Raw genomic sequence first — 19,123 nt, forward strand, 5'->3', positions numbered from 1 at the left:
ACCAGCTCTGGACATTGCAGCAAATGGTCTGTAACAATCAGGAACCTGAAGGAAGAAAGGAAAGTGTTACTGGTGCTACAAAAGCAGCATCTACATTTATTCCAAATAGTGCTGCTTAGTTTTACTTGTACATGAATGGGTGACTTGCTTTTGCTCCTGTTTGCTAAAAGACATAGCCACAAAATAATTCTGTATTGTTCTGCAGTTTTTCCTAAGACAGTGAGGACCATTTCCCATCAGTTCAGCACACTTTTACTCGTAGGCTAGAAAGGAAGCTTATCAGTCTTTGGTCAGTAACACAAAAGGCACACCACAATTCAAACAATAAACCCCTCATCCAATCCTTTATGCATCTCAGTGCTGACCAAAGGTCGAGACTGAAAACTATTATTCTACTCATCACAACATCACTTTTAAGCCCAAACAGTCAAAAAAGTGGCCAAATTATTTCTTTTTTTTAAACTTAATTTGATTTTTTATTTATTTTTTAATCCAACAAACCATCAAAGCAAACAGCCTCTCTCAAAAAGAATCCATCCAGAACTGACAACAGCCTATTCTTTCTTCTTAATACTTTCTCTGGAAAGTGTGGCCAGCCTGCTCTTGTGCCAGTGCCAGTATTTACACCCACAGCAGTCCATAGCAGATGACTGTCCTTTAATTTCAACCCAGACTCGTACTCTCAGTACGATGGGAGAAAACAAAGTAGGTAAAGATATTTATCTCTTCAAATTACACTCCTAAGAGCACTGGCAGTGCCATTTATTCCTCACAGGTACACGCAAACTAAATGATGTATTTTTAAAGCAGCACATCTGGCTATTAAATACACAGTAATGACAGGTCAAGTCTCAGAGCATCCTCTCAGCTGATGGGGCCACAGAAAGAACAGCTAAAATAACTCAAACCAAGCGATTTCAATACTGCCTCCACCTCCTCCCTAGCTTTCCCTTTGTTGAAAGCCTTTCTTTTGTGCGTAACCCACTACACAGCTACCAGGCAGATCACACAGGAGCCTTCCAGCTGCAACAAAGTACTTTTTAGACAAGTGGGGAAATAGGAGAAGGAGAGGTCCAAAAGATTAATAGCTACTCCATTTCTAACAGTAACCGTGGACTGAGCCAGCCCTGGCTCAGTTACTGTAAATGACATTTTCAGAGAGGGAAGGAGAAAAACTGTTTAATGCTGTGCTTTTTTTTTTTTTACTTATATTTGTACATTAACAAATGGGAAAAAAAAAAACAGCAGAGGAATAGGGAATCAAAATTGGCATGCTGGGGAGCACAGAAATAATTCAAGAGTTTCTGAACACAAGTTTGACAAAACAAGGCTCCCCCAAAATCAGGACCACAAACGTGCTTCACCCAAGCTGCTGTCACACCCGAGCAGAGTCACCAGCAGAGCAGTCCAGGGCAATGCTCCCACCATCCTGAGCCAACAACTCACAGCCACCCACCCTAAACCTTCCCAGTGGTAACACCTGACCTTATTTTTCAGATTTAAGTAGGAGCACAGGCTTAGTCTGGAGCTGTGAAAGGAAGCAGCACAACCCTCCACACCGTGCAGAACACTCCACTTGGCCTCAGTGTACAAATTCCAGCTGACAATGCAGCAAAGTGCAAGTGCATTCAAAGAGACAGCCTGAAGCCCCATTCTTTTTTTTCCGTGGTAGAGACTATGAATTAAAATCTTAATTTTCAGGTTTAACGTGACTTTGAGGAAACCTTCTTGAAATCTGCCTCGTAATTAAAAAGTGACCCATAATTACCACGAAAAAGACCTAATGCTCCCAGATGCACATCCCTGGTCACTCCGGCAAAGGAGAAGGGCCAGGGTTCAGTCATTCCTTGGCTCTACACTCCTGTATTTACACACATTTTTCACATTCACTAGAACTCTACTGCTTGAGGAGCTTGCAGTATTTCAGACTTAAGTTTCTGCTTCTTACCCTTTTGATTTCATGACATGATGTAACACCTCAGAAAAGAGAACTGTGGCTGCCCCATCCCTGGAAGTGTCCAAGGCCAGGTTTGGTGGGGCTTGGAGCAACCTGGGCTAATGGAAGGCGTCCCTGCCCAGGGCAGGACTTGGAAGCAGGTACTCTTTAAGGTCCTTTCCAACCCAAACCATTCTGGGATTCTATGAAGCGTCTGCTTCTGTATTTAAATGTCTTTTTTACCTTATCCACATCCTGCAATACTGCATCACAAAGAATAGAGCATGAGCCCATTTTACAGGAGTATCACCAAGAGATAACAGAAAAACTATTAGAGGAGAAAAGCACTTCCAGCTCTTTCTACCACGCCCAGAAATTTTGGAGGTAGCTAAGCAAGGATGCAGCCAACTCACTCCAGTGTCTTCAGTCTCAGCTCTGTTTTTCATTTGGGGCAGGGGAAAAGAGGATGAAAAGTAAGCCCATCCACAGCTCTGAAATAAAGACATTGAGTTTTGGGTTACTGACTGAACATGGCATTTCAGATGCACACAAAAGGCTTTGGGAGGAGATCGAAACTCTCTTTGGGGGCCAACAGCAGAACCACTGGGATAAACTGAGGACCACTGTAATTTAGCGAAGGAAATGGTGAAAATTAAAGCTATTATACAAGGGTAACACAGGAACAAATGAACAGTGTTAAATCTGCCAATTTTCTTAACTTTCTAAAAAGTGTTTGGCCAAAATCCTAAAAAAATCCAGTGCTTCCACAGCAGATAAATACAGGAGGAGATGTTCAAAGGCTTTCTAACAGTACAAGGGCTGTATTGTACCAGACTGAAGTTGAGAAGCAGCCAAGACGACGTGGTATGAGCTGCATTTGCACTCAGTGTATTCCAAATGCCCACTAAGCTTGCTCCAATCCAGGCTGGGTGCAAGCAATCAGCTTCATCATCAAATGTCATGCTCCACATTAAGTTGATTTGATCCCATTAGCAAGTTTAGAGAACAGGCTCCTCAGTCTCAGAAAATGAGGAAGAAAACCCCCACAAGTGCTTTCAAAGTACGAAGAACTAGCCACAGCAATTCTCTACTTCATCAGCAACTTTCTCTTTCAATCTCAAAACCAAAAGCATTTTTCATCACCCTACAATAATGCCACTATCCAAAATATTTAGTAAGAAGTAAGTAGCCATCTTCTTACTGTAATTTAACGGACAAATGTAACAAATCATCCAAATTTTGAAGCAAAAACATAGGAGATTCAGATGGCCAACCTTTCAAAGCCTTATCACCAGCCTTTTTAGATGCTTAAAAAGCAATGTGCCTCATGAGGAGCTGTTTGGAACCAGAGCACATTTTAGAAGCAAAAGTAGATTTTGTCCTTGTGCAAGAAACCAACCCTTTAAAAAAAAATCTAAAAAATACAATTACAACTACAAAGTTATTTACTAACAAATGGAACATGTGTTGTCATAACATCTCTGTAAAGGAAGCGATTCACTCCAGTCCAACACCAGCACTTCTCACTCAAGAGAAGAATAAGGAAACCCACGCAAGGCTCAACCCTGTGTCACAACCCTCCCCTCCTGTGGGCTGTGCTCCAAGCACAGCACTGAACATCCTTCCATCTTCCAAAGGCATTCCCACAATGGAAGCATCCTGTCCACAGGCCATGGCAGTGGACATGGCAAGTTCAGATTATGTGCAGCAGTTCTCTGATTCAGAAGACACTCCCCATTCAATTTGATGCCCACCTCTGAAAGGCACTGAAAAAGGACTTATTTTTACTTATATGTGAAGTTGGAACAATTTTTTTCTGAATAGCTCCCAAGAAAAACTGGAAGATGATGAGCAATAGCCAATAGCACTTTGTGCTAAAAGCAGTTCCTGCTCCCCTCCCTCCACAATGCACACAAGAAGAAAGAGGTGACAAGATAATGAAACGTGTGAGGCTGGGCTTTGAAAGATTGAGCAGATCTGTGCCAATTCACTGCTACTGTAAACAGAATGTAGAAGCTGCTCAGATCTCTACAATTAAGGAAACTTTTCTCAATTGTCAGTACTATTTAAAACCACAGTTGAACTTGGAACCTGCAGAGTAACTCCGACTTTCCTGGAATTAAAAAAGGAATTACTTTCTGGAGAGGAGAAGGAGGGGTTGGGGGACATCCTAAACTGCCCAAAAGAAGAAACAAACCTTCCTTCCCAAGCCAAACAGCTGACCACACTCTTAATATCACTCTTCTGGAAGCCAGAAGGCACATTATGCCTCTTACTTTAAAATGGAGGATTTTTCTTCCTTGCTCTTCAGGAATCAAAAATACCACCTGATTTTCTTTTCCTTATTAGCTACACTGCCCCACCCACACACTTGGAAAAACTGATGACACAAGGTATACTCTCATCTCTAACGGAGGCACCAAAGTATTTCTAAAATAAACAGCTTTCAGGATACACATTGGTCTCGGTTAGGATAAATTATAATGTAATTTGGTACTACTTTTTCCTAATTATTTTACAAAACACATATGTTTGCAGGTCCAATATTCTAAAATAGATCTGACATGGCATTCTGTGCTGATTTCTCTTCTAAATACAGCACCTTCCAAACTGTGTGACACACTGTGCTGCTGCTGATTAACACAAGCCCCAGAGGGAGTGGAAGTGGATGTCTGGGGAAACACAGAACAAATACCTTTTAAAGGCTCCGTGATTTCCCAGAGCCTAAGGCATAGCTCTCTATATATTTAAGAAACAGCTTCGACTGAAAAATCAAATAAAAGGGCAGCGCTCGGCAAACCTTTTCAGCACATTGCACCTTGGGAAGAAAGAGAGGGAGTTTGTTACAGAGGGCTCTCCAGGCCTGGTAGAAATCCCACAGAAAGTGGAAGTAGGGAATACATTTCAGTTACTGAACAGTGTATTCCAGCTCTTTTTCCTAAAGGAAGGATGTGTCCAACTCCCTGACAGCATGTTGTAAAGCAGCAGCTGCTGAAGGCAAGCAGCACAGGAAAAGGGAATTACCTTACAGAGTAAGGATGTTTGCTTATGTGTTTAAGATATTTAAACATTAACACATTTAACTGTTGGAGCAAGTCCAGAGGAAGTCACGGAGTTGATAAGGGGACTAGAGCAGCTCTCCTATGGAGACAGGCTGGGAGAGTTGAGACTGTTCAGCCTGGAAGGGAGAAGGTTGAGTGGAGACCTCACAGCACCTTCCAGGATCTGAAAGGATCCTACAGGGAAGCTGGAGAGGGACTGTTCACCAGGAACTGGAGTGACAGGACCAGGGGAACAGCTTCCCGCTGACAGAGAATAGGATTAGATGGGATATTAGGAAGAAATTCTGCCCTGTGAAGGTGGGGAGACCTTGGCACAGGTTGCCCAGAGAAGCTGTGGCTGCCCCATCCCTGGAAGTGTCCAAGGTCAAGTTGGACAGGACTTGGAGCAACCTGGGCTAGTGGAAGGTGTCCCTGCCCATGGCACGGGGTGGGACTAGATAAGCATTACAGTGCCTTCCAACCCAAACCATCCCATGATTCTGTATGTTCAACTCGGTACGTCAGCAGCTCAGAATTAAATCCACATATCATTAGAGACACATTGGAAAGATGGAAGATACAGAGAAAATGAAGTAAGCCCTTGGAAAACCTGCTCATCCCTTTGAACAGAAATGTCAGATGAAGAGAGGGGTGGAGGAAACAGCTACAAGATCATAGTTGAAGAGACAGATCTGCTGCTTTTGGGGACTAAGTAACACCAAAAGAAAATGGAGAAAAAAAAAAAGGTCTCAAGAGGGTGGAAACAACAGAAGTAAGAGGTTTAAAAACTTCCCATGTGCAAGGAAGCATTTTAGAGGGAACGCTAATCCCAGATCTGATCATGAGCAGAGCAAGTTGGAAGCAATAACAGATCATTAGCTGCCCCTGGAAGGGAGATAAGAGAAACACAGTATTAGAAGAACAAATGAAGGCGAAGACAGGGGGAACAGGTATAACATGAACGACAAAAAGGCTCTAGAACAACTAAGATTCAGAAAAATCAGCCCCTTTAGAGCAAGGAATCTTTCCCTTTCAAGGCAATGCTGTTTGAATACCTGCCCAATGTTTGATATTACACTGGTGCATGCACCTTTTGGGTTAGATTTTGCACTTGTGAATGCACCTGACCTGTGTTGACTTGAAAACAGGGCCAACATTCCTGAAAGATTTCCATTTATAATTCAGACTGCACAAACTGCCAAGAAACATACTACAAACTCATCACTTTTTCTTTCAATTGGAAAACCTGATAATGAGCTCTGAGACTTTACGAGCCAATAAAGTACTAGGAAAGAAAACCAAATGTATTATTTTCTTAAGGGCTGGAAGAAATTCTATTGCTTTTCCCCATACAAGGAACTGAGCATTCTGACAGGAATCAGAGGGCAAACTTTCTGCAACCGCCTTATGGCAGGGCCAGGGTTACTCTTCCCACTCCTCTCTTGACCTTCATCAGGGTCTTTTATCTTGTATAAAACTTTACCCCTTTTCAACTTGAAGACTACTCTGAAGAGAGTTTCCCACCCACATCAAACATCCACAGTGGAGGTAACACATTTTCATCATAACATCCACAGAATGCACATAAAACTGGAGAGATCACGAAACTGGATCCCTCAGCATTCATTTTGATGCTGCATTTATTCTCTAATTACCATCAAAACATAAATTTACCACTACAGCTTTCATATCTCAGTCAAAACACATTTCAGCCTATCAATACATAAAGAAAACTAAGGATTATCAAGATTAATCATCTGAAAACCAACCCTTCTGTTACTGCAAATGACAAAGCTAGACTTAGCTTGCCACTTCTGCAATAGAAGTCTCACCACTTGACCCTGAAATTTAATTTGCTTTCTGAAAACTATTTATGTCCTAAGCAAATTGACCTTGTCATAAAAAAGCCCAGCCACAAACAAATTTAAAGTAATTTTTTCAATACAAAAGCAAACTATAAAGCGACATTTGATTTTCATTCAATCATCTTAACTCTGTTTAGAGACTTTCCAAACAACTACTAAATCCCCGACAATTCTTCCTAATTAAATTTTGAATTTAAACATGACCTTCAAAAGAATACTACAAAAACATACAAACCATTTTTTTTTCCCCTGGGAATACATCACGTAACAACGAGCTGAATGCGTATCCTTGCTGTGCAGAGCAGAACATTTACCAAATGCATAACTGACAACAACATTTACAAGAATGGTCATTAGCAAAAAAAAAAAAAACCCCACAACAGCTCAGCAGAATAAAACCATTGGTTAGGTGCCTTAAAGCATGAAAATAAAGATTCACAAACAAAACTTGTTCTGTTTTGGTATAGAAAGGATGGCATGTTGCACTAGACAACAGATCTGTTAACACAGAAAAAAATAAGAAAACCCCCAGGTTTTGTGTGGCAATCCCAAGCACTACTCATACAAGTCTTCCTTTTCTGTGCTAACTTTAAAAAACCTCCACAGACCAGCACACACATAGAAATTAGTTTACATTCTAGAGCCCTGTTACATTAAAAAAAAAAAAAAAAATAGATCATGATTTGAGAATTCTCTTATTCTGTATATCCTCAACAAAAAATGTACCCTTATTTTAGCAACATTCAAAACAGCCACTGAAACGATCATGAAAATTTTCTCTGTACTAAGTGGCTAATTCCTAAATATATCTTCATTTACCACTTAGCAGTGACACAACTGTAGACATTTGAACAGAGAGATTTACACCAGGAAAAAACAGCTCTGAAGATACATACGACCACTCAGACTCCAGCTGCTCTCTGTAGACTCTCAGGACGTGCAGAGCCACAGCCAAGCTCCCGGGATCCAGCAGCTCTCCCACCTTCTCCGAGTCCAGGCAGGTGAACAGGACCATGCAGCAATAGGCAACAACCTTCCTGTCACTGTGCGCCAGGCATGTCCTTCCAGAGAAAGCAAAGAGGGAAGAGCACGGTAAATGAGCTGGGACAAACAGGCCAGCGACACTCAGGCCACTGAGCTGCTCTCACAGACAACCACGAGTCTGTCTCTGCTTGGGAGGGACAGAATGCACCCACAGCGAAAAACACCCCAAGTCCCAGCTGAAGGTCAAACTTGACAGGAAATTTTTAAAAATTCATGCTAAATTAGAACTAACTGAAGAGCTAGAAATGGGGGGAAACAATAATAAACTGTTTCTCTGTTTATAAGGTTTCTACACCCAGTGCTGATAAACAGGCTTCAAAAACCCACTCAGAGCAATTATCAAGTCGAATGGAAGTGACTTTGTCATCGGTTCACTATGAAAAGTCTGGGCAAACACATCAACTACACTGCCATGTGTCTGCACAGAGGAGTTTACATAACATTTCATCACACAAACATCACGAAACCTCCAGGAAGATATTCTGGCGAGTTTTGGAGGGGGACAAAAGGATTGGAAGACACAACGATTAACAGACTTTTGTAAATTCCGCGTGACCAGCAATACTGAAAGGTCTGCACAGGAGTGAGAAAAGAAAACGCTGCCTCCTTGGAAATGAGTGCAACTGCTTCAAAACACATCTGAAATAAAGCTCATTTCTAAAGCTCGTCATTCAAAATAGAGTTTTCTTCCAGTTCACTAAATTAAATCAATTTACGGTTAGTGTAGAACAAGCAGGTTTTGAGAGGTCCTGACCCCTGCGGTTGACTAACAAAAAAACATCTACAGGATATGGTCTCAACCATCCCCCTCCTCACCAAAGTTGTTTTTCAGAGTTTCATGGCGCAAAGGGCACAGCCATCATGTCCAAGAGATTTGAATACAACCACAGAAATGACACCAGGAGAAAACCCGCATCCATGCTTACAAGAAAAGATCTGGGAAAGCACACTTCCAAAGGCTATTCTGGGAATCTCCATTTCCTGCTGCAATGTTTCCAAGAAACTGGAGACTACAACGAAGAGCTGAAAAAAAAAAAGAACCAGAAAATAATATTAGCAGGAATTCAAAGCAACACTAATCTATTTCATATAAATGACATTTTACAGACACACAGTGCAGAATCTTCTCCACGAAGATTCAGGTGCAGGATTTCACTGCCACTGTACATAAATATTTGCATTTTCTCTTCTAATGCAAATATTTTACAAAGTGTTTTAGAATTATACGCAGGACTTGAGTATTAAAGACTGGCAACTGGTGATGACAAGAACTAACTGATAGTTCCTTGCTACTCACACTACATTCTGTTTAGCTGGTCAAATCATTAAAGAATATGACGATGTGCTCAATACTTGCTAATTTCTACCCCAGAAAAATCAAAGCCAGCACTCCAAGTTACTTTGCCTCCAATTTTAACACTGACTTCAATATGGCAGATTTCTGCTCTTACTACAAGGGATTAATTCTAGCCTCCTCTCAATAAAGGTTTAAATACGGGCAGATATTTCACCACACAAGTTAATATCCTAGAGCAGCCAAAAGGTGTAAATTCACCAAAAAAAGAAAAGCATGAACCCACAGACCTCACAAAATTAAAACACTTTTGTTGGCCCTACTGGCAGCTCTCAATAGCCTGGCCCTTGTTAACAGGCTGGCAAAGAAACTTCAAATTAAATGTTCAAATGCAGTTTAAGAGATATTACAAATATCAGCCTATTACAGATGGAGGTGGCTGACATTGCCAGGTTCTGCAAATCTAAAATTAGGTCTCTTGGAAGGGTATTGTGCCAGCTGGCAGCCAGATTTCCTACAGAAGTCTGGGCATACGTTCCCTTGGGAAAAACAAAGCAAGTCAAAAATGAGGTCACTGGGGCTTAGGGAATAGTAACTTTTCCTGCCATATAAATATATAGATTTTTAAGGCCAAAATATCTATGTCTTATCCATAATGCACTTTGAATCATATTCCCCTCTAGCTCTGAGGATCCCTGTTCTCTCCCTGCACATCTGCAGCGTTTTATTATTTCCTGCTCGTCCCTGCGCTTCCGCTTTTCCTGCCCATCTGGTTCCCACCCTGCTGACTTAGGAGTTTTCTGAGGGACAAGCACAGGCACACCAGAGGACACTTTATGGGAAAAAAAAACCAAAAAGGCAGCAAATCCTAGGAACAAGATATTGCTTCCCTTGGGGAATTCCTTACCCACACTGTGAGGAGAAAGGCCTCCCAAGGATAAAGGAGGTTGGCTGATTATACCCAGTCTTTCCCTGGAATTTGCTTGACCTTTTCCAGCTATGAATTACCCTTAGAGATTAGACATTAGAGATTAGTCTGTCCAAAAACTAAAACAGACTAGGGAAAAAGTACTACAGATCTTTTAAAGTTACCATTCTTACTGCACAGACGGCGCTTTTCTCCTCTGCAAAAACTTCATCACCATAAAATCATAGAATCCTGTAATCATTACGTGGAAAAGACCTTTAAGATCATCAAGTCCAACCATCAACCCAGCACCATCATGGTTTCACTATAAATCATGTCCTCAGGTGCCACACCCACACGTTTTCTGAACACTTCCAAGGATGGTGACTCCACCGCTTCTCTGGTGGAGTCACTTCCAATGCTTGACAATCCTTTCCAGGAAGAAATGTTCCCTGATATCAAATCTGAACCTGCCCCGCACAACTTAAGGCCATTTCCTTCCGTGGTCTTTCCATGTCCTTAGAGCAAAAGCAAGAAAATCTAGAAGCCGATGAAGACAGCCTTCCAGCTTTCCATCTGCTCAATGTGCTTTCTGAAAAGGAGAGGAAAACAGAAAAGAAAGAAAAAGAAAAAAAAACCTACAAAACTATTTCAGTTTTCCCATGAAAATGTACAGATCTTTATGAAGTTAAAAGCCATTACCAAACACACTGACTTAAATAATTCTGTAGCTATCAGCACAGCTAAATTTTAATTGAAAAAATGTTACTCTGTGTGTGGTCAACAGGACTATTTTTAACCTGACAGTCAACCACTGGGAAATTACATGTACTAAGATGTAACTTCTGATACACACGTGGACCCTAGAGCTGAAGAGATTTTCACCCTCAGTGAGACTTCAATGGTTCCTGTAAAAGAAGGGTGCTCTTTGGCAAATGCAAATACACAGAATGCACCTTTGCCTTCTCAACCAGCCTGCAGTGGGTTATGGACACTTCTCTAAGTTCTGCAAAAACAATTTCTTTGTACAGCGGTGCAAGGGGTACAAGTGGAAACACTGACTCTTTAGCTGATGAATATTGGTAGCTAAACGTTTGCCTACATGTAAATTGATCTTTTAGAGTCACTCCAGGCCACCCGTGCAAGAGGTGAGGCAGCTGATACTCAATGGTCCTGCAGGAGGATGGTTTAAATGCACTGTGGCAGTTCAGTACCTTCAGCATCACAGCTCCCTCTGTTCCTTGCAGTCCCTTATGATGACACAACAGATGAAACAGGCTCTATAGCATGCTTTTCATTTAATTATTAGCTTGAAATTATATCATTTGATAACTATATTATATGGTCTGAGGAACACAGAATCGCAGGCTGGATCAGGCAGGAAGGGACCACAGTGGCTCATCTGGTGCCACCTCCCTGCTCCAGCAGGGCCATCCCAGAGCACATGGCACAGGATTGTGTCCAGATGGTTCTGGAATATCCCCAGTGAGGAGACTCCACACCCTCTCTGTTCAGTGCTGGGTCACTGCCCAGCAAAGAAGTTCTTTCTCACCTCCAGGTGGAACTTCCTGGGCATCAGTTCCTGCCCGTTGCTCTTGTGCCATTGCTGGGCCCCCCTGAACAGAGCCAGGTCCATCCTCTGCCCCCTCCCTGCAGCCCCTGACACTCACTGGGGAGGGCCCCTCTCAGTGTCTCCTCTGGAGGCTGAACAGCCCCAGCTCCCTCAGCATTTTCTGCTCCCAGAGATGCTCCAGTCCCCTCATCATCTCCAGCCTCTGCTGGACCCACTCCATGAATCTCCACAGGCCTGACCTGTGTCTTTCTCCTCACAAAGGCATTATTTCCCACAGTGTCATTTGCAGAATTGGATTTTGTATTAGATTAAAACTTAATGCCCGAAGTTCTTAGAACAAAGACTTTAGGCATTAGGTTTTTGAAATACAATACACTGTTTCCTTCTGCTGGAACAGCAGCCCTTGAACTTGCTCACCAATCACTTCGGAAAACCTTGACAGCAACTGCAGAGACTTAAAACAGGCCTAAGAGATTTCCATTCTTTTTCTTTGGGGCAGACAGCACAGTGATTGCTGTGATCCTCTGCCTTTACTGCAATTACAAAACAAATAGAAATATAAAATAAATCCAACCAAAGCTGTACAGCATCACTGGGCAGACTGCACACATAAGGCCTGCGAACCTGCATCTCTCATGCAATGCTCTGCTAATCACTAACAGGCAGGAAGGGCAGAGCTGGAGTGCCCTCTTTGCACAGGGCAGGCACTGAGGCTGACAAGGACCTGGAGCACATCCCGCTCTGCCAAGTGCCCTCCAGACCACCTCTGCTTGTTTGTAAACAGTGCAGAATGCTCTGTGATACACTGCCACCCCTGGGAAAATAAAACCTCCAACTCAGCAGAAGGTGTAGACCTCTATTACTACAAAATTTGAGTTTCCACCACTATCATCCGGTCATTGACTTGTTTCCTTGTGGCTGCAAGTTAAAGCAACTTCCAGTCATAAAAAGAGTTATTTGCCTCTTCACCACCATGAATCATACCACAAATACTGATGAAAATGTATTTTCCTTGGAAAACAGTCTGTCTAGACTACTCGAATTGAATGTCCAATACATATATGGGCTCTGCCATTTAACGTTATTAAAGCAATGCTCAGTATTTTATTTCTGTAAATAAAATGAATGTCTAGCTACCGATTTGATTTCTGCCTTGATCTTCCTGCACTTGCTGCAGTGCAGACTAGTAACCCACTTTTACCATCTGTGGAATACCAGGAATGTTGTGTTTAATAAGTTTCTGCTCCCACTCCTCATCTACTCCACCTCCAAAACAAAGTCGGACTCTTAATTTTTTTCTTTCCTGCCAGAAGTGCCAACTCTAGTATTACCAGAACATTCCAAGCACTAACTAGACAACCCCCCTGTTCTTGGAAGATAAACGTCTAGGCAGAATATCGACACTGTGTTCTGACTGAACAGGAGAATTTGATTCAAAGGCAAGTGAAATCCCCACCGCACTATCAGGAACATGGAGTTACAGATGAATCAGAAGAGAGCTGGAAGAAACCATCAGACCACGCATCAAATCAGCCTCTGATGCAAATTAAGTTCCAATGAAGTCTCACAATGGGAGACTCAAATAAATTTATTTGTGCATTCACTAGGAAAGAAAAGAGTCAGTTTGACAGACCACTGAGGACATGAAGTTTACACTGACTGATTCAAACAGCATTAGCAAGGCTTATTAAATACAGTAATAGGACCATTTTCTTTATCTCCTGGTATTTTAATTGCATCATTTTGTTTTTAGAAAGTAAACATAAGTGTTCTCATTTCTTTAATAAATTAACTACTAAAATCTAAAGGTATATGAAATGGGACTCCTATTACATCCCCACAAGCAGCAAAAACACATGCCTGAGATTAGTTTCCTATGTAAAGTACAACGCCTCTAAGTGCTTGCAGACTTGGAACTGTATCTATAAGCTTCCTGCACACATTAGCATGGAAATCTTGTTCTTGAATCAGCCTAAAAGCTGAGCCTAAACCTAACAGACAGTGTCTCTTTAAAGACCTTGCTGTAGCAAAATCAGCAAGTTTGAAGTACTGGGGAGTCTCAACCTGAGCTTAAACCATGTCAGGAAACCAAGAAAAATAACAAGAAGGACTGGCCACCCACTATGCATTACTCGTGGTGTCTGACCCTATGACACACTCCTACATGAGACCTTGTACAGGTCTGAAAAAAAAAAAAAGTGAAAAAAGGAAATTATTAACACGTAAAATACTAACCAAGATTATGAGCAAATTTCTCCAATTATTTTTGATGGCATACTGTGGATGTTGTTTCATTTAACCCCAAATTTCCACCTAGTGTTTATACTTTCCCTCAAAAAGCTAAAGGATCTTTTCCTGTAAGTCTGTGGAAAGGGTATCAGACTTCCCCCCCCTCCTTGTAGCATTTATATTCTGCATCTGCCTAATAAACGGACCATGGGGCTTTTGCAAGGACAGAGAATGACAAATACACTTACATTTAATATTTTTACTTGCATATCCACATTAATATAGAGCAATAATTTTAGCACCAACCTTTTTGGGCATTACCATTTATTTTTATTTATTTTTGATACCAGTAAAGGCAGTTTGCCTCTTCTCATGGCCATATTACGGTCCCTTTTGTATCACACATGCTGTATTGCCCGGAGGGTAGAAGAAAGGGAAAGAACTTGATGTCTTTTGATAATAATCATGTAACTTGGCAATATTCCGTAAAATTATCACCAAAAAGTGAATGACAGGCACAAGGCATCTCTCTCCAAGCCCACAGCTGGTAGCAAAACAAGGATGCTGCAGAATGTGAAGTAAATCTCGTACCTTGTGTCTGGAAAGCCACAGTCACACAGCTCCCTCTTTTCCACCAGAACAATGCTCCTGTAACTGGAGAGTCTGGAAGTTGTGCCTTGGCAGTGATAATCAAAAGGTTGAGAGAATGCCATGGTGAACTTCTACACAATTATAACCTCTTGGATTTTTATCCTAACAAGCAACAGTTTATCTAAAGACAAGCAGATGCCTCCCGTTGTTCTCTCTGCCCAGACCTTCCTCCAGCTTTTTTCCATCCCCTTCCATCTTCACTTTCCCTGGAGGAACAAGTACAGCACCCTTGGGCCTCTGTGGGGGACTCTTTAGAAGGGGTATTTCCTCTCAGTGCATGTGAAAACAGTTCAGTTCCTCCTCCTTGCATTATATTTAGGATAGTCTGTTTTTAGTAAGCTCTCTGCAATTAAAAGGTTGGTTTGCCCCTTTTTTCCCACCTTTATCTTGAGATCCTGATGTCCCTGCTGGAGAAGAAATGGCAACCATATTAAATCTACAGATATTTCGGCAAAGTTTGATTCACATATATCTATATAGATCAGAAACCTGCCTCATTATGACTCTTGCTGACATTATTTGCTGGTAGGGTAGGGGACAGTAAAGAACAAGGAAGGAAGGAAGGAAGGGAAGGGCTTACAGAACACTGTATTTAGAGATCCACACAAATATATGCATTACTGTTCATTTCAAGCCTCAACCAAAGTAACCAGAAACCATTCCAATTAAATAGACATCAGCAAACTCCTATTTCCTTTGTGCTCCAAGTGGATATCAGTCCACATTAGAAAACCACTATGCATGTGGCATAAATCAGCAACATCTTGGCAGGCTGTACTAGAAAGCCTCCAAATTGCAGGAGCAGAAGAAAACCAAACCAGCTCTACACATTGTCTGAAAGCTGTACCAGCATGGGGAGCAGGGAGCCCACAGGGCAGCCCACTGACCTGCTAATTGTGCTGCCTTAGGGATATTTCCTCAGGTTGGTCTCTCTCCTAGAAGGAGCAAATTGCTTTACACTGACATTGAGACATCACGACCTCTGCCTTCCAGTACAGCAATCAGTGAGTGCCACGGGAAGGACATATTTGACCATCAGTACAACAAATATCAAACTGTCAGAAAGCAGCAGCTTTTTAGTCACTGTTTCAAAGTCTGTTCCCAGTGCCATCCATGCCATCAGTACCTGGCAGGAGAACCTCATTAGGCAGGATCTGGTCTGTAGTTCAAATTGTACCTCGACAAGGTGCTGAAATAAAACATTTTTATGCTCACAGTCCACAGTAAATAAAATAATGCAGCTCAGCACAGCTTAAATGGAGAGAGACAGGACAAGGGGAAGAGCTTCAAGCTGATAGAGTAGGTTTAGATGAGATATTAGGAAGAAACTGTTCCCTGTGAGGGTGGGGAAGCCCTGGCACAAGTTGCCCAGAGAAGCTGTGGCTGCCCCATCCCTGGAAGTGTCCACATGTCCAAGCTTGGACAGGGCTTGGAACAACGTGATCAGGTGGAAGGTGCCTCTGCCCAGGGCAGCGGGTTGGTTGGAAGTCAATGAACTTTAAGTTCTCTTCTATCCCAGGCCATTCTGTGATTCTGTGAGTCTAAATCAGTCAGTCACTGCAGAAGCAATAGGACTGAGGTAGAGAATCAAGCCCACAGAAGGAAAAAACCACTACCAAGAACCACAGGATTCAAACACAGTAGGACATTTAGACCAAATCTAGGAAAAGGTTTTAAAATGAGAGGGACTAATAAAGGATAAAACACAGCAGACCAGAGCTTACTGCATTTTGACACCAGAGCCTGTGTAATGACGATCCAAGCCCTGCTGGAGGTTGGAAGCCCCACTCTCTCTCCTAGGGCTGTAACCCTTGCCCTAGGTGTTCTGAAAACAGCCCAAAAAAAGCTGTGGCAATATCCACTAAAGCCAGCAGAGACAGAGCAGTTGTACATGTAGGACTGCAGAGCAGGGCAGGACTGGAGGACTGAGCACCTGGGAATTCCCACTGCCCAGCAGCAACTCCTGCCTGCACCACCAACCAGCCAAGAGGAAACTGCTCACGGCCAGAAATCTCCGTGCTCGCCTCCCACCAGAGATGGTTCTGGCAGATGGCTCACGCTCACTTCTAAGAGGAGCTCAGACTTGGTTAAAAAAACCAATAAATTAAAAAAAAAAAAAAGGCAGCTAAACAAAGGAACAAAAAAAACCCACCCCAACTGAACAACCCCAAATGGTACAAAAGAACAAACCAATTACTTAAAACCTTCCTGTCTGCTAAAGTAGTAAAATGCTCTGAGCTATAGTAATTAGGGGATAGCAAAACTCAAAAAAACAGAGGATTTTCTTAAGCTATGGAAACATGAAACCAAAATCCCAATACAAGTGCAACTAGCAGTTTACTCCTACCAGATAGTGTATCAACTGATTGTTAGGGCACACACTCTGCAAATGCTACAGAGACCATGAAAATCCCAATATTATTTTTACAGATTGGAAAAACACAAAGGCCAAAAACAACACCAATAACTCAAATAAAAAACTCATGCTTATGTTTACATAAAAGTTTGATGAGTATAATATATTCGTCACACTCCCACAATTATTCCCCGAAAATACTATAAATATTATTTTGACAATGTAATTATAGTTTTTACTTTAACAGTGGCAGCAAAGTGTTGGCACCAATCCCCCATACAAAAAGCTAACAGACAAAGCAAAGATCACACATAGGAAACTGGCAACTCTTAGGAATATTCCTATGTCCCTTAATCCTATGGCTAAAAAAAGCCTGTTTAAATTAGTATCTGGTTTATTTAAACTGCAATACACAAGTAGCTGTAATTATGCTAGCATTAAGCAAAAGGAAACCCCCAAACACAAAAAAATAAATGGAAGTGCAGATTTTTAAATCCTCTTTATTTCCAAGTAGCTGAGAAATGCTCCTTTCCTGCTGCTGTTTGGGAATCACCCCCATGCACTGTAGGTCCTTCTGGGAACTGCTCTCTCCCACTTCCCCTCCCTCGGAAGAAAAGCCAATATGAACCTAAACTGACAAATGTCAACCATTAACAATTCATGATTGGCCTCTATGACAGGTAAAGTGATTCCAGCTTTATAACCACTCATCCCACATAAATCACCACCTACCATGACTGGTACAAAAAACTCTGCAGCACAAGAATTTACAGTAAGAACCCTCAGAAACAAAACTGCCTTCTCCTCCAGGGATAAACACAGGAGGCACTGATGTGGGAAGAGAGGAAGAATTAACTTTTCTTCCTTAATTCTGTTGGTTTAAATTTAGCAGCCATTGTGTATGAGAGTCTCCAGGACACAGTTCAGAAGTTACACCTTCTCCAAATCCATGTAACAACGCTTGTGTGAAGACACGTGTTCAGGCAGCTACAGACCCCAGCCCATAGATAATAAAACTCAGGAATGGTTTCCCAAATGCACTGGGTGAGCTCTGAATATCTGCTCTGCTGTGATGTCTGTCCAGTCAAAATTTACAAAGTGTATTCCATCACACCTCCAGGCACGCTTTAAAATATTTATTTTTTGTATCACTGGTGGTGATTTGGAATGTAACCATTCAGTGCAACAGGATTAAAGTACTACAAAAAGCAGAGATAGCAAAATGCAATTTTTTGAAAGAATAAAATAGAAGAATGAAAGTTACTGGACAATAAATAAAAGACAAGCACAAAAGATAAGAGAGTGACTCCTTTGGTCAATATTGGCATTCATTAAAGAACATTCAGGTTCCATAACTGACCACGCTGTTTCTCTTTCCTGTTTATTTAAAATACACTGCTGAATGACCAGGCATTTCAAGTGACAAAGTATACACACTAAAGTATCAAAAATGGGGGGGAAATAGTTAGATTCTGATGCAGTAGATAAGCCGTAAATGCTCCAATTTTCAAAGTAATTTAGGCTTAAGTATACAGATTTTCCATCTAACTGGTTCTTCAAAGGTACCACTCCAACGCACTCCACAAAGGTCCAAGTATTTACTTCTAGCTCCTTATTCTACTGCCAACGCAGTCTTTTTAAAGGGACCAAAAGTAAGAGTGCTGCTGCCGCCACTGCCTTCTAGGGGAAGAAAACAAATAAACAGATAAATATTGACAAGAAACAGAAAGTGGTTAAGGACACGGGGCTGCCCATTTAAGAAAGAATACAGGAAAACCATTCAGAGTGGTTTGGCAGGTTTGAGACCATCTCTCCTCTCCCTGCCCTTCCATACTCTCCAAATTAGCCAGTCTCAGTTTTCCACTGCAGTTCCAATCTGCCAGTGGTTCAGTGCAGAACAGGGAAAAGGTCAGAGCAAAGAAACATCTCCTGGTTTGTTTCACTGAGCCATGACAGAACCGACGCTTTACTTCTCCCAGCCTCTCTTAAAGAAGTGGAAATCACTGCTATCCCTTCACTGGTATTCACCCGTTTTTGCTTTCAGGAATGCTTTTGCAAATAAAACAATTCAACCCTGTTTTACTTGAATTCTTATTGAGAAAAACCAAAACATTCGACTAAACATCTCCTCTTCTGTAAGTCTTTGACAATGACTTTGAATTAACAACTTTTTGGAAGGGAGATTGTACCAGGTGCAGCTGCTGAGAATTTATCTGCTCTTCCCATC

The 19,123-nt window shown here is 41.8% G+C and overlaps 1 protein-coding gene across 1 annotated transcript in view; it reads right to left on the reverse strand.

The window, feature by feature from the left end:
* Positions 1-2: 2 nt before the first annotated feature.
* The window catches only part of LOC114070033 (ataxin-10-like), a gene marked incomplete at its 3' end in the record, with an annotated part of 29,026 nt that continues 9,905 nt past the window's right edge, over positions 3-19,123 (reverse strand). The window contains exons 4-6 of the mRNA XM_027907211.1: positions 8,813-8,909; positions 7,739-7,903; positions 3-45 (exon numbers count right to left, since the gene is read on the reverse strand). Of these exons, the coding sequence (XP_027763012.1) occupies positions 3-45; positions 7,739-7,903; positions 8,813-8,909 (305 nt within the window). The remainder of the gene's footprint in view (positions 46-7,738; positions 7,904-8,812; positions 8,910-19,123) is intronic.

The sequence above is a fragment of the Empidonax traillii genome, unplaced genomic scaffold (assembly GCF_003031625.1).
Source record: "Empidonax traillii isolate 1590-97213 ecotype Southwest subspecies unplaced genomic scaffold, ASM303162v1 scaffold1419:size123340, whole genome shotgun sequence".
Classification (NCBI taxonomy): Eukaryota; Metazoa; Chordata; class Aves; order Passeriformes; family Tyrannidae; genus Empidonax; species Empidonax traillii.